Genomic DNA, 16,417 nt, shown 5'->3' on the forward strand with positions numbered 1-16,417 from the left:
CTCTGTTTGGACTCTACTCTGACTCTACTCTGTTTGGACTCTACTCTGACTCTGTTTGGACTCTACTCTGACTCTACTCTGACTCTGTTTGGACTCTACTCTGACTCTGTTTGGACTCTACTCTGACTCTACTCTGACTCTGCTTGGACTCTACTCTGACTCTACTCTGTTTGGACTCTACTCTGACTCTACTCTGTTTGGACTCTACTCTGACTCTACTCTGACTCTGTTTGGACTCTAATCTGACTCTACTCTGACTCTGTTAATTGGACTCTACTCTGACTCTACTGGCGCCTGTGACTGACGTCCCCTGCAGTGAGAGGTGGTATGGCTGAGCTGAAGGACTTTAACTGTGTATATCTCCAGCTCACCCTCCCTCCTCACCCTACCCTCCTCACCTCACCTCACCTGCCTGCCGGAGTCGGGGGCGTCAGAACACATGGCAGGCTGAGGGAACGCGGGTCAAACAGAGATCAAACATGAGGGATCGTTAAATGCTGGAATCAGAAAGGATCATACATGATCTGGTAGAAAAACATGTGTGGAGGACTGAGATTAAACATGTATTTTAGCCTGAACTTTCATTCATGGTATTCGAAAAAAAAAAAGTCAGATGAAGATGTCTGGATGACCCAAAATATCAATAAAACGAACGTAATCAATCAAATGAATATTGACCATGTTCAGATAGTGAGCTGTGCTGACAGATCTACATTCCAAGAGACTCGTTTCACTCTGAGCTGACACTTTGGGTCTCCAGGCGACACTAGACAGACCCTGAGATGTACAGCGACCACGACCCGGGCGCGGGGCAACCGTTTCCACGGGAACGCTCCTACGGCCCCCGTCCCCGCCATGTGCCCTGATGCACCATGGGATAGCGTCTCTCTGTCTCTCTCTCACTCTCTCTCTCTGTCTCTCTCTCTGTCTCTCTCTCACTCTCTCTCTCTGTCTCTCTCTCTCCGTCTCTCTCTCACTCTCTCTCTCTGTCTCTCTCTCTGTCTCTCTCTCACTCTCTCTCTCTCTCTGCTCCTCTCAGATCAGGGGCTTTCTCTAATCCCCTTCGGCCAATCAGAGCACACTGTGGGAGGGAGGGTGTGTGTGTGTGTGGGGGGGGTTTACATTCACAGATATTCTTTAGGCTCCTCCCCTACCATATCAATCAGTCGGACAGTCAGACATCTTCAGTGTGGTCTTCAGCAGGCTCAATCCAGGCACTGAGTTAATGAGTGTGTGTGTGTGTGTGTGTATGTGTGTGTGTGTGTGTGCGTAATCCCTCGGTAATCTATCTGCCGCCTCTTCGCTGAATGAGAGCTAGTGACCACGCCCCCTTGACGCTGCCGGACGTTGCTGTTGGCCGGCTTCACTCCTGCAAGAGCCGCTGATGGGACAAGAAAGACACTTAGAACAAAGCATGAAATAACGTGACATTAATTGCCAGAACCGAGTCTGACATGTAACATTACTGTAGCATTTCGTGAACCATATGCACACCGTTATTTTTTTCCGGTGGAATAAAACTATTGTAAAGGACTAGATAATGGACTATTCTTTTAACAAACAACTGTTGAACCAAAATACTGCCATGCTGCAGGTGATCGGAGAGTGAAAGAGAGAGAGAGAGAGAGAGAGAGAGAGAGAGAGAGAGAGAGAGAGAGAGAGAGAGATCAGGGCTCAAAGGGCGTCTGCTAACCACAACAAAGATAACATTGTATCTGCAAAGATACAACAAAGATATCATCACAAGTGCATTCGAGACGCCATTTGCGCATGAACGCGTTTTTACTGTAAATCACATTTCTGAAGGGACAGTTTTTTTCTCCTTGGAGGCAAAGTGAGAGGACAGTGTTGACACCGGAGTGGTGGTGACTGCTCTGGGCTAACTTTATAAATAATGTAGTATATAGCGCTGGATATGGCGCGTGTGCGCGCTAGAGCCTTTATTTCCATATTCCAGAGGTTATGTAATCTATGTATTTAAGACACTCGGAAATTCATTAAAAACCCATATACGAGGCGTATTTCACTTAATGAGTAGCCTAACACTGTAGCCAACATATAAGCCTAATTACAATTACAATTAATAAGTTAGATTAACACACAGCATTGTAAAAGATAGCCTACAAAAGAAAAATGAATAACGCTTGAGTTAGCAATTCTCCTCTCCTCCAGTTATTAATCACGTACATAATAGGCTTGTCATTCCTCAACGGGACTATACACATCAAGGACTGGGTCTGCCTTTGTGTGGCAACAGCCTCAACCGCTAGGAAGAGACATTGAGAGGACCGTGATAGGAAGATAACAATGTTAGCCTTTCGGCTATTTCCCAAAAATGTCCCTGTTTAACCCTCATAGAAAAAATAATCAAGCTTTACAAGGCGAACAGACGAGTATGGGCTACTTCGCCGCTTTTGTTGTTATCTTTTAATCTCTCTGTGACCGTCAGCTATTGAGGACAATACCGGAAAAAAAAACTACAAAGGCAGCAGCAAAGATATCACAACATTCACCGAGGAACACTCACCATAGCATATGTTGCCGCGGCGAACAACCGAGAAGCGGTAGAAAACCAGGAGAGACGAAGGGACGGTTCGGAAGATGTGCCACAACACCGTTGATTTCGTCAGTTTAAAACAAAGTACAACATCTTATCAGTTCAATCTCGCTAATAAAACAGAGAGGGGATAAACACACGGGGGCGATTCGTGCGAGATCGCAATGGTGTAGCCGTTATGGTATAGGCTACAGCCGGTCGTTCCGCAGCTGAGCGCGTAAAGAATGTATTTCTAGGAATTAGCTATCACCGTTTCCGATCACTCTCCCAGTTTGAAACATCCAGTCCTTACACACTGTCAAACGCTGCAGCAACAGTGGTTAAGTGTCCCTGGGCACTCTCTCTCTCTCTTTCTCTCCCTCCTCTCGCCGTTCAGTCGACTTCATGGACTGTGCACACGATAAGAAGCTCTTTCCCAAGACAAACTCCACGGCTCCCCCGAACCTGACGTCACGTTCTCGGTTGTCAGTCGGGCTATTAACGGAACACCTGCTGCAGTGCTGGAGCGCTTCCTCACGTTAAACCTCTTCATCTCCGTAGAGACGTCTAGATCTCGAGAATAATACGTTTCACAAAACCCCCACAGTTTTTCGGCATATAACCTTAACCATGACTCCGCCATGGCCATACTTCTATTAGCTTAATGATAATTAGAGTCACAGACCCCGTGACCTCTGGTGTAACCTATCTCCCCCAAAGGTGAGGATCGAACCAACAACCTTTGTTATGAAACTGACAGAACGTCTTCTGGACACGGTGTCTCTACACCATCTTGTTTACACACTACAAGATAGACAGGGCTCAGAGTGCAGAGAGATTGGCCCTGCCTAGCTTACCTGGGACAAAGAGGTCACACACACACATTAAACACACACACACAGGGGGGTGAGATGAACCCCTGAGCAGATGCCTGAGGGAGTCCTCGGGGACCCAGGAAGATTAGCACAGGGAGGGGGAGGAGATAAGGGAGAAGGAGGAACAGGAGGAGGAAAAGGAGAAAGTGGAGGAGAAGGCGGGGGAGGAAGAGAGGGAGCTGGAGGGGGAGGAAGAGGCTCCTTCCTCTCACAGCCTGGCCAGGGATTAGCAGGGAGGAGGAGAGGGGGGGAGAAGGAGGGAGGGAGGGAGGGAGGGAGGGAGGGAGGGAGGGAGGGAGGGAGGGAGGGAGGGAGGGAGGGAGGGAGGGAGGGAGGGAGGGAGGGAGAGGTTATGACACAGTTAAACTCCATGAACTGCTTTCCCAGCTCACGCCTAATAGTGTTGTCCACAGAGGGGTCCTGCACGAGGGTTAGACCTGCTGTAGCTGTTAATGTGCAACATAGAAGACAGAATAACCTCTTGGGTGTAGCAACCGGCTACATAGACTGTGTGTGTAATGTAGGATTATATATAACGAGTACATGGATATATTGGATGTGTATCCCACCAAAATACTGCAGATACTCACAAAATCTTCAACTGTGCTTGTTTACACTTTTTGTTTGTCGCGTTGGATAAAAACGTAAATAAATAACACTTGGATGTAAAACAGTGTCTGATCTGCCTCTGTACAGTCCTCCCCAGATAACAACACAAAGAATATCTAACCTTCTGTATCTGCATGATTGTCACGAACCCGGCTCAGGGGTTGAGACAGAACAAAGGGGAACACATGCACGAGAACTATGCTGTGGTAATTTATTAAAGAATACTAATTTAACGTAACAAGACGTGAGGTATGCAAGTCAGTAAGTCAGTGGTGTACATGTGGGTGAGTGTCTCATGATAGCGAGCAGTGTTGAAAGGTGTATTAACAAAAGTCAAAAGGTTGCCACAACTCAAAACAAAAGCGTGCTGCGGACAAATGGAAGGGTCGTCTCTCTCATCTGACGTCCTCTTAAAGGAGAGGAAACCACCGGGCCCAGGTGTACCCACTTGACGGCTGAGGAGGCCGTCACAATGATCCTTACCAGATAAACATGCTCTCTCTCTGCGCAGAGCAGACCCTGTCTCTGTGGAGAACCGGTCTATTTACCGTAGACCTCCTCTCTTTCATCTGTGCATTCTGAGGGCGTTGTCAGAGGGCTGTCATAATGCCATGTGTTTGTTCAGCTGACGCTTGTATCCAAAACAGACAGTCCAGGGAAGATTTGAACCTGCGACCTTATGATCTGCAGTCAAATTCTCCAACCACCGAGCTCTACCCAGTTGACTATGTAACTGAAGCACATAGTTGACGTGTTCATTTGCTTTGACGTCCTTTCGTCTGTTAGTTCTCCCCCTCCCTCGCCTCTCCTTTCCTCTCACTCTCCCCTCCCCCTCCCCCTCTATCTCTCTCTCTTTTCCTCCCCCTCAGGATCTATCTGCTAATGAAACACTTTAACATGTCTCTTTACACTGACAGTAGAGCTGTGGGTGGACAACTTCATATCCTACTGATTCATTGTCTTTCACGAGAGTCCAAACCAAAGAATAATCAATTTTATCACAAAAAAGTGTGTTGTTCATCCTCGGTTACATCTCTGTCTGTCTGTCTGTCTGTCTGTCTGTCTGTCTGTCTGTCTGTCTGTCTGTCTGTCTGTCTGTCTGTCTGTCTGTCTCTCTCTCTCTCTCTTTCTCTCTCTCTCTCTCTCTCTCTCTCTCTCTCTCTCTCTCTCTCTCTCTCTCTCTCTCACTTCCCTCTAATTAAATGAGATAGCATCAGACCAGTGGAAAGAGAGAGAGAGAGAGAGAGAGAGAGAGAGAGAGAGAGAGAGAGAGAGAGGAGGCTGTTTCCAGACTGACATGGATTAGAGGTTGTCAGGAGCAGCCGTTCCTGTCCTCCACAACCTCCAGTTATATAGAGACCTGCCTGCCCCCTGCCCCCCTGCTCTCCCCCCCCACCCCTGCTCTTCTGTCCTGGCCCCCCTGCCCCCCCTGCCCCCCCAACCCTCCTGCCATCACTGTCTCTAGTCCTAGCCAGAAAAAAAGTGACAGAAACACTGAGATAGAGAGCGTGAGAGAGAGCTGAGAGGGATGTGGGGTAGGAGAGAGATGAGAGAGAGAAGGAGAGGAGAGAGAAGGAGAAAGAGGAAGGAGAGAGATGAGAGAGAGAAGGAGAGTAGAGAGGAGAGAGAGAAGGAGAGAGATGAGAGAGAGGAGAGTAGATAGGAGAGAGAGAAGGAGAGAGAAATGAGAGAGAAGGAGAGGAGAGAGAAGGAGAGAGAGGAAGGAGAGAGATGAGAGAAAGAAGGAGAGTAGAGAGGAGAGAGAGAAGGAGAGTAGAGAGGAGAGAGAAGGAGAGAGAGATGAGAGAGAGAAGGAAAGTAGATAGGAGAGAGAGGAGAGAGAGAGGAGAGATAGAAGGAGAGAGAGATGAAAGAGACAAGGAGAGAGATGAGAGAGAGGAGAGAGAGGAGAGAGAGGAGAGAGAGTCCTAGGAGGGACAGTATATTTGGCTAACCTCCATCTGCACAGTGGTACACAGGCAGTAACATCCTGAATCTCAGGTTACTGCCCAGTGTGTGTGTGTGTGTGTGTGTGTGTGTGTGTGTGTGTGTGTGTGTGTGTGTGTGTGTGTGTGTGTGTGGTGTGTGTGTGTGTGTTGAGAGGATAAATAAGTAAGCAGCCAGCATGAAGTTTCCCCTCCATTACACCACCCGACTCAGCTCTGTGTAAGAGGATAAAACTGCACGAGAATTACACAGTCCAAGGTCTTAAAACGCAGGACTGCACACAACAAAGAGAGGGGAAGGTAGATCGAGAAAGGACAAGGTTATCTAGTTGTCTGCCCTTAAACGTCACTTGCTGAAAAGGACAGTTCTGTGTCTAAATGTCAGCGGTAACTGGAGCAGGAGGGTGCATGTTGAATACAATTATGTCTGTGTGTGTTCCCAAGGGATTCTGCCGCACAAGCTTGAAACAGCGCGACCTGGTGGCTACCTGTGTAAACTACAGCCCAAATAAGCACCGGCCGCCTTGCGGGTTTCTCTATAAAGAACCGTCAGATGATGTGATGTAAAAAAAGTTATATTCGAATCGGGATAATCCACAATCCCCTAGGAATGATCTGCAGTTACCTAACACATGTTTAACCTTACACTATTCATTAAGCTAGCGAGTTGCACATCCATTTGAGCCGTAAACAAATGCTAAATTCAACCAAAGTAAATGAAAGGACCCTTTAAACGTAGGTGTATAAACAATTGTACATAGCCTACATGTCATATATACGGTTGAGTTATACATTCATGAGAAAACGGAAAGGCTTGAGGAATGTCATTTATACATCTGTGCGTGGGCGTATTTTAACCAGTGCGCAGTTGCTAACAATTCTTATCGCCATGGTTATAAGAGTTAGATAGATAACCTCAAGGTCTCTACGCCTACCGTTTCTCAGAATTATTCACTCCGTCAGTCGTCAGGCAATCAGTGAATAGGACGTTTATTTTTTATATTTCTGACACGCCTGTAAACCTATGATTTAAACAATTATTCATCACTATCTTTCATTAAATAATGTTCCCCAAAAAACACATTCCAAAGTGTGTATAAGTAGGGCTTTTTTCCACCTTAGATATCAAACATTACAGACAATCAAACCGGACACTTCGTTGTAAATGATTGTTTTGTTAGTTTTTATTACATGAGAAATAAAATATACACAACGAAGTCATACTACAGTGCAGGGTATTCACTACTGGGATTAAATTCCAATTCTTTCAGAGCAAATGTTTAACTGGCAAAATAAACACTCAACACACCCTCTGAACACAAGCCTTTCTAAGCAAAGTTTACAAAATAAAAGGCGTGAATCAATCAATCAAAATTCGTATAAATCTGTGGTTGTGTCTCAAGTGATGGTACTGAATCACCACACCATCACGGGTGTCTAACTGCATGTTTCACATTTCACTTGACTGTTTCCTGTAAGTCTAAAACATGCAACTCAACCTGTACATCTGGAATATTCAACTCATAACACTAAATATGAAAAACAATCCCATAACCGTTCATTTTTGAAACCCAAAAGCAAAGCATTTCATATAAAAGTCAGTGTAGTGGTTTCTCAAACCCGGATGTTAGCAGTGGCAACCACATCACTTTTACAAATCTATCTTCTGTTAAAATGGCCTCGAATGGTGTCCAGACAGTGCAGTCAGTTATGGCAGGAGCTACCTTCAAATCCTACCGGGGGACTTCCTGGTGTCTGGAGGGTTAGGGATCCCCAGGAGAGCATGCACACTGCAGGATCAAGTCACTCATTTAAAAAGCCTGTTCTGGCAGGTATCACATGTTCAAACCTCAAAGACCAACCATCCATGACTATGTAGGCTAGTTTGGGGTGAAGGAGAGGGTGGGGGTAAGGGTGGGGGAGGTGAGGGTGGAGGAGAGGGTGAAGATGGGGGTAAGGGTGGAGGAGGAGAGGGTGAAAATGGGGGTAAGGGTGGTGGAGGTGAGGGTGGAGGAGGAGAGGGTGAAGATGGGGGTAAGGGTGGTGGAGGTGAGGGTGGAGGAGGAGAGGGTGGAGGTGAAGGCGCCAGGATGGTCAGACTAGACGTGTGTAAAACTACACTTTAAATGTGTAGTTGTGTAAATGTGTGTTTAAATGTATAAAAGCATATCTGAATGCTTCTAATGTGGTACTGCATGTCTAGTAGCTTTGGGGAATGAAAGGAGGAAAGAAGATGGGAAGGATAGAGAAGGAGAAGGAGGAGGAGAGACAGGGAGCAGGTTGGAGGTCTGGAGCAGGGAGATAGACCTCTGGAGCTTCCTTTAACCTTTTAACTCTGGCGTCCAAAGTCAGGAGTGGGGGTGAGGGGGACAGGGGTGAGGGGGACAGGGGGACAGGGGTGAGGGGGACAGGGGTAAGGGGGACAGGGGGACAGGGGTGAGGGGGACAGATCAGGCATAGAGGGGCTGGTAGCCACTCCTCCTTCCAGACTTGCAGTTGATGACACACACGCTGAGCATCCCGAAGAACTGGAACAGAACAGAGACACAGGTTAGACCCTCTCTCTCCCCCCTTCTCCCCCTCCCTCCTCCCCCCTCCCCTACCCCTCTCCCCTCCCCCCACAGGAAGTCCTCATTAAAGTGCTTCCTGTGAGCCCCTGGCGTACCTTGATGATGGCGAAGCCCAGGATGACCAGCATGGCGTAGCTCAACACATCCTGCATCAGCTGCACCAGCTTGGCCTCACAGCCCTGAAAACACACACAACCCTTCAGGTCAGTAAGGGGACGGGTGTAGCTAAACGGTGCTTCAAACACTCTAGTGGGTGTGTCCAGCTGCTTGGTGGAATGAAAGAAAGGAAGAAGATGGGGGGATTGGAGTTGGAAGGAGGAGGGGTGGGAGGAGGGGTGGGAGGAGGAGGGGGAGGGCAGGGAGGAGGAGGAGGAGCAGGGAAGGCAGGTGATATTGGAATCTGCAACTGAGAGCAGCTTCCTGTCGAAAAAAGGAAGTGATTTCCATACCTGAGTATTGAGAAGCGTGGGTTGATCCAGCCTGCCAGTGCATTCTGTTGAGTTGGCTTTGCAGCAGGAAACAGGAACTGAGTCGTTGTGGCCCGTGAACCAGGGAGTTGAAGTCCAGTTGGTGTAGGTCTGCACCCCACAGCACTGCAACTGTAGGCACAGAGGAAGACAGACTGTTAGACTGGCTTATAATGGAGGTGGGGATGAGAGGAGGGGAGGGGAGGAGAGGAGGAGGAGAGAGGAGAGAGAAGGAGAGGAGAGAAGGCTGGGGAGCATGTCAGGCTCCAGGTAACTCACCTGGCGCTGCAGGTAATCCACAGCTCTGGTCTCAGAGTTGTTCCCGTCATACTTCATAAACACGTTGTTCATCGAGAGCTCCAAGTCTCCCTTGATCTGCACGCAGAGAGGGTATGGGGTTAGGGGAGGTCTAGGTCTAGGGTAGGTGGTAAGGTGTGTTAGGGTAGGTGTAGGTGGTAAGGTGTGGTAAGGTAAGTGTAGGTGGTAAGGTGTGGTAGGGTAGGTGTAGGTGGTAAGGTGTGGTAGGGTAGGTGTAGGTGGTAAGGTGTGGTAGGGTAGGTGTAGGTGGTAAGGTGTGGTAGGGTAGGTGTAGGTGCAGGTTGGGTCCAGAGGGGGGCGCCACTCACCCTGCTCTGGTAGAGGAAGCCCAGAGCCATTGCTGCCACCTCTGCTGCAAACACCACCAGGATGACCAGGAAGAACTGTGGATCAGAGAGAGGAGAGAGACAGGTGGAGAGACACAGACAGAGAGGAGAGAGAGAGGTGGAGAGACACAGATAGAGAGAAAGAGTGAGAGATAGAGAGAAAGAGTGAGAGAAAGAGAGAGGGAGAGAAAGACTGAATAAAATCTGTAAGCCGAAAGAACGACAAAAGCAACTTACAAAACCATGTGTCAGCACATCAAACTCACGCCCAGAACAAGGTATTCTGGGTAATGCGGTTTTCTCCAAATGTGACCAATTTGCTTCCAGCTAAACTAAAGACCCCTAATCTCCTGGTTGAAGCCGTGGGCTACTTACGAAGCTCAGGCCCACTTTGGACTCCTTAAGGGTGGCACAGCACCCCACCAGGCCGATGGCAAACATGACCACGCCCACGCTGATGATGATGATGGCGGGGATGAGGGTAAAGCGGTCTTCCAGGAAGTTGTCAAAGTTGTTGTAGCTCCGGATCACATAGGAGCCCACGTAGACGAGGGAGCCCCCTGCTGCCTTGGAGGAGGAACAGCAAGTCAGCGTGAGGGGGTGAAACAGGCTACACGCCTTTAATGCTCTTATAAAACAATCCATCTTTGTCTAGATGTGTGTGTGTGTGTGTGTGAGATTGTGTGTGTGAGAGTGTGTGTGTGTGTGTGTTTGTGGAAAATGCTACAGGCCATATAGTCATATAAAATGTTTTTATGACACAATACATGCTTGTCTATGTTGTGTTGTTTTAATCTGCGTCTCACTGACTCGTCAACACTGCAAATGGTCAGCAAGACTTTTTCTATTTTGTTTTATCAAGTTTCACCCAGTTCTCAACATGCTGCATGGCCTAATTCAATTCTGCCCGGAGCAGGTTTGGTGGTAGACTGATAATTTAATCACCGTCCTAAAGCATTGTGAGTAAACTTGATTTGCTTCTCATTTCACAGTGCATTGAACATGACAAGCAACATTTTGTCACACAAACAAAGACATTACCAAGACAAACATTCTGGATGAGTCTGGGAAAACTGCCCAAAAGAATCATAGGATTGGATTCAATCTACTTTTTTGGTCCACAAGTATGCAAAACTGTCTACAGGGCGGGCCTATGGGGCAGGTCCGATAGATAAGGCACGGCTCAGTGATTAGAGCACTTATCAGCAGATCAAACAGTCACAGGTTCAAAATCACCCGTTCTGTAAGTTTCTTTGGATCACCCCAAAACAGCAAGTTTAACATTTTTACCAGTTCTGTCTGTGTGCTCTCATGAAACAGTCATAATAATAACTGTTCATTCGGCAGCCGATTATATCCTAAAGAGACAAGAGAAATTTGAACCTGTGAGCACTTGATCTGCAGTGAACCGCTCTAACCACCGAGCTCTACCCGTCCCAACAGGATGACTGCACGGGGCAGCAGTTGATGACATCACAGGCAGGTCAGCAGGAGGTTGTACAGGAGCACATGATCAACCCCCCCCCCCACCACATCACGAGATCTCACTCAGTCAGTCACACAACCCTACCCCTGCCACACACACACACACACCTTCCCTCCCTCTCACACACTCTCTCTCTCGCTCTCTCTCTCTCCCCGACACACTCCTAATCCTTCCAGTACCTCTGGTCTTGTGCCCCAGATGTGGGGGGTGGTGATGGGGGAGCCTACAGCTTACTGAGGTATATGGCGTGCTATCTCAGCCTCACTACCCTGCTGAGGAATGCAGGCAGCCCTGGTCTGGCCTGTTCAACTGCTTCCAAGCATGGAGAAGGAGCCTCATAAAACCGTTCTGACCAGACTGGCTCCACATAGTTGGACCCTGACACCAGCTATCCCCCCCCCCCCCCAGCTCCAGCGAGAGCCATGTGACAGACTTGTGCTGGGTTGGCGAACACACAGATGGCCTCAGGTCCCCCAGGGTAGAGGCTGGCAGGCCAGTTGGTGACAGACTGTTCCACTCCTCTAGACACCCAGGTGTGTGGACTGTTCCACTCCTCTAGACACCCAGGGGTGTGGACTGTTCCACTCCTCTAGACCCCCAGGGGTGTGGACTGTTCCACTCCTCTAGACACCCAGGGGTGTGGACTGTTCCACTCCTCTAGACACCTAGGGGTGTGGACTGTTCCACTCCTCTAGACACCCAGGGGTGTGGACTGTTCCACTCCTCTAGACACCCAGGGGTGTGGACTGTTCCACTCCTCTAGACACCCAGGGGTGTGGACTGTTCCACTCCTCTAGACACCCAGGGGTGTGGACTGTTCCACTCCTCTAGACACCCATATGGGGTGTGTGAACATCACATGAGCGTTCTACTTCACCATCATACGAGACAGTCCCACAAAATATCCCAAACAGCACGCTGGGAGTGCCTGTCGGCCATGTGTAGAGCAACTGGTACGTCACTTCTACATTTGATTCACCAGGCAAAAGCTTTTATCCAAAGCAATGTAGAAATAGTGCACAGAGAGTATACCTACTGCAGGAGATCAAGGATCAGAAGTGCGTAGTTCTAACAGTGTCAGGTCAGAGTCAAGTAACAGTCTGTTGTTCAGACACGTTGCAGGATTCACACTAAAGTTCTTTCTCAACCCTTGGCTCAAGGCCAACTTCTTATCAAGGTGTATTTCAGATGGCTATAGCACTGGGAACTTGCTACAATCACATTATCAGTCTGAAGTTTACAATCGTGTTTGCATAGCTGCCTTGTAAAATATGTTTACAGTTTCCAAACAGGAGAGAGTCGGTCTGTCTGCGAGCTATTCAAAACAAGCCTGTTTTCAACTGACTTCACCTTGATGACAACATAACCAAGTCTTCACTCAGCAGATGCTTTGATCCACAGACACATACAGAGGGGATTTTGAACCTGCAACCCCTTGATTGGCAGTCACATGCTTTAACCACGGAGCTTCACTCATTGATAGGGAGACCCAGGCCATGCTAATAGTATCTCGGCACTATCAGTTGATGTGCTGTCGGTCCACCTTTGACCTGGCAGCAGATCTATGATGCAGCCTGTCGGGTGAAGGAACAGGAAGTAGATGTTCACGTGGAGAGCGTCTGTTGTCCAGATGGAGGGAGACATGCAGGTGCTCAGTGTCTGAGTCATGTGTTCGCTCGGTTTGAAAGACTGGTCGTTTGTCAGTATGAGACTCGCAATTTGATTTTATTCAAATAAAAAAAAAGAGATTAGGAGTTACAGAGAGAGACAGAGAGACAGAGAGAGAGAGAAACAGGGAGTGAGAAAGTGAGGAAAATAAAGGCAGAGAGAGGGCAGAGAGAGAGAGAGAGCGAGAGAGAAAGAACAACAGATAGACAGAGATAACACGATGGAAACTGAAAAAGGAAACAAGACCAAATCTGATCGTTGGTAACGTTTGTGGGTTTGTAAGTTGACAAACAAGCCAGCAGCACGAAAAGGATGTTCTCTCTAGTGAACACAGCTAGGCCCCATCCACAGTGCTCCTGCAACATATCCCTTTATCAACTAGAGAGAAGAGAGGTCACTAGGCTCTCCTGTAGCTCAGAGACAGAAAGAGGAGAAAAAAAGATGAGGAAAAGAGAGGAAATCAGAACGGTGAGAGCTTTTCAACATGACTGAGCAGCTGACACACAGTGTTCACGAGGGAACAGAGGTTGTGAAAGTGACATGAAACCGGATGCAGCCGTTAGGAGTTTGGGAAAGATAACAAGAGGCACTTGTTTGGCTGAATCGTGTGTGTGGTTATTGGGCAAAGACATGATCGAAGAAGTCGGTTGTTTTAAGTCTAAAAAGTGACCAGAGTGACTAGTCATTCCTATTCTGTGACTCGCGTGGGATTTTGTTTTTACAGTAGTCTTTAATCCAACTTGAATAACTTTTTTTATTGTGTTGTATTACATTCCGTCCAATGAATGTTTAAACGTACTGTGTATTCTTCATTCTGATTATCATTCTCGATAATCGATATACTTTCATCTCATGACTGGCTACCACACTCACATTAGATAACCGGGGTTTGACATTAGAAGTTTTTTTTAGAATTAGAATTTACAAAACATGTAAGGATATTATACAGTGTTTTGAGAAGGGCAGTACAGTTTTTAACCTATATTTAACCTTGACAATACCGTTTGTTTTATAAACAAATCTCACGCTCGGCGCAACAGAGGCAGCGTTTGAAACGTCTTCAGATTGAAAAAACTTTTTGAATATCACTTACCCAAAATATCAAACTTAGAAGCAAAAGCACGGATTTCGAGGTGATAATTCCACAGTCCATGGTTATACTGTGTCGGGTAGCTTCCGAAAGGGGTAAAAACTGCGACCGTTTGTGTTGTCTCCTGTGTTTTTGTTAAAGTTTCCCGACAGCGGCGCGGCTTAGCGAGAAACTAGCTTGATGACACACGATCACATGCCTGAAGGACGGTCCACCACAGAAGGGTCCTAACGCCGACCCGTTACTTGAGGGGCCCCGATGAGGGGCACACATCTGGGCGCAGAGCTTGCGTCATACTAGCAAATAATATGTTTTCCAAACTGAATCGTTGGACAGGCTAAATAAATACAAAAGTAGCCTACTTTTGGGGTGTTATCCAGGTAACACCATACACCGCTATATATGTGTCGTAACTGCGTCAAGTAACATATGTAGGAAGGTGTTTTCTTTTTTTCTTCCTTTTAACGTTTATGGGGAAGGTTTTTTTTTCTTCAAACCCGTTTTTTTCAACCATTTGAAACTTGTGTTGAAATCGTTATTTCAACCTTTCAACACTTTTTTTTCCAAAAACTTGTTTTATGTTTTTTATTAATAGTCTATTAAATATTATAATGTGTTTATGTTATAGCCTGTGACCACAGACAATTTAGACTAATATGCATCTTTCCAGCAGGTGCAGTTTTCTGTCTTCGTCATCAACCTCTTAACGTCTCAATAAAACAGTTTTCCAGTTACAATGCTGTACCCTAAAGGTCATGCAAGGCCATGAATATGCAAGTCATACACACCAACTATCTGTCTATCGAGATTACAACAGTTTAGATGGAGAAATAAAGTCCCCATAAGTAGTTTATTGGATTATTCTCAATTGAATCAAACTAGGAACTAGAATTGTAATGTGGGCCTATATATATATTTTTTTTTAAAATCTATGCTTAATCCATTTGGAAGGCTATTTCTTTAGGCTATAGTGCAAACACTAAATGTTTAAATATTGAGCACAAACAACCATGTAGACACATGGGCACATGATGCTGGTCATCAGCTGCCTATATGCAATGAATTGAAGATGAAATATTCGAAACGTTTTTCTCAACTGTCAGCTCTCGTGCTTCTGATGACTGGCAGAGTTCCACCACGGCCGCTCTTCACTTCCAGCGGTCTGTTAATCTATAGGTTAACATTGATTAAAAGAAAATGAGTTTATTGTATAATATAGGACCATGTGTAGTATTTCAATGTTTTAAAATGTCTCAAAATGTTATGATGAGACATGGGATTACAATGTATGTTTTGTGAAAGATTCAATGTTGATTCAATGTTGAACCGACTTGTGCTTTTGTGGGCATCTTTACATGTATACAATTCTACTTCATATCTTCAATTTGATTTTAGTTTTGGTAAAATTATATGAAGTACACTTTGGATTGTCTGTGTGTAGTTCTTCAAATGTATACATGAACATATTACCAACATTTATAAGTCAAATTGTCAAAACGTTACGCACTGAAGCGGTGTTAACAATGAAAAAAAAAAGATTCTTCAACATTTTATTGACAAAGCGTGAAATGAAATTAATCAATAACTGCAACAGTTTCTGCAGAATATGATGAGATTATAACTCAAATTAAATATATGAATTCAATGAAACGAAACCGATTAATGCGTAAAAGAAAACACAGTCCAAAACAAAGACGCCAAAAGTGCGCGCAGTGACTGTGCGTTGAGTCTACATGGTTCTCATTCAAGCTTCATATCCAGTCATGATTCTCCTCAAGTTCACACACTTCGAGACTATCTCACTATCCCACGTACACACTTATGTCAGGCGTGACAGGAATGCCCCCGGTGACTCCAGTCAAGACCCCTAAGAAGAGGTCTAAAAGTAAGGAGACTGGCCCCAGCGTGTCAGACAGGATCCTCAAGGTGTTGTCAGGATCAAAGGACCGCGGTGGCGTCTCGTTTGCGGCTCTGAAAAAAGCCCTGACTGCCGGAGGTTATGATGTGACGAAAAACAATGGTCGAATTAAACTCCGTCCGGCACTTGGTGGCCAACGGAAGTCTTCTGCAACCGAAAGGTACCGGCGCGTCCGGCTCCTTCAAAATCAACAAGCAAACTGCCGCTAACAAGAAAAAGGATGTAAAAAAGAATGCGAGGAGTCCGAAGAAGAAAGTCAAGAGGATCAAGAAAATGAGTCCTAAGAACAGCACGGGCTCCAGGACTCCAACACGGAAGAAGAGAAAGGCGAAGACCCCCAAGAAGGCCAAGAAACCCGCGGCTGCTAAGACACCAACGAGCCCAAAGAGGGCCACGCGCAGGGTGGCCAGTACTCGGGCATTTGCTTTTTAAACGTTTGGACACGGTTTACCAACCGATGGTATTAACCATGAATCAGCAAAGGACAAATTGGACACACTCGTACAATTCCCTTGATTTAAAAATTATAAATGTCTTTCATTCTATTTCACTAGTCGTGTGTCTTGCTATTTTAAAATATACGAACCGGTTATGTTTTAAAAAAGTAT

At 46.4% G+C, this 16,417-nt stretch overlaps 2 protein-coding genes across 2 annotated transcripts; one reads left to right on the forward strand and one right to left on the reverse strand.

The window, feature by feature from the left end:
• Positions 1-7,125: 7,125 nt before the first annotated feature.
• tspan36 (tetraspanin 36) lies at positions 7,126-14,085 on the reverse strand. Its single transcript, XM_047048506.1, has 7 exons — positions 13,895-14,085; positions 10,023-10,214; positions 9,630-9,704; positions 9,283-9,378; positions 8,986-9,135; positions 8,632-8,715; positions 7,126-8,494 (listed from the first exon to the last, which is right to left on the reverse strand). The coding sequence occupies exons 1-7, from the start codon at positions 13,952-13,954 to the stop codon at positions 8,417-8,419; spliced, it is 735 nt and encodes a 244-aa protein (XP_046904462.1). The 5' UTR covers positions 13,955-14,085; the 3' UTR covers positions 7,126-8,416.
• Positions 14,086-15,646: 1,561 nt separating this feature from the next.
• Positions 15,647-16,354, forward strand: LOC124486714 (histone H1.4-like). The gene is given in 2 exon segments (XM_047048483.1): positions 15,647-15,924; positions 15,926-16,354. Coding segments are annotated over 2 exon segments (528 nt in total). The 5' UTR covers positions 15,647-15,712; the 3' UTR covers positions 16,242-16,354.
• Positions 16,355-16,417: the final 63 nt, after the last annotated feature.

Source organism: Hypomesus transpacificus, chromosome 24 (genome assembly GCF_021917145.1).
Source record: "Hypomesus transpacificus isolate Combined female chromosome 24, fHypTra1, whole genome shotgun sequence".
NCBI classification, from domain to species: domain Eukaryota; kingdom Metazoa; phylum Chordata; class Actinopteri; order Osmeriformes; family Osmeridae; genus Hypomesus; species Hypomesus transpacificus.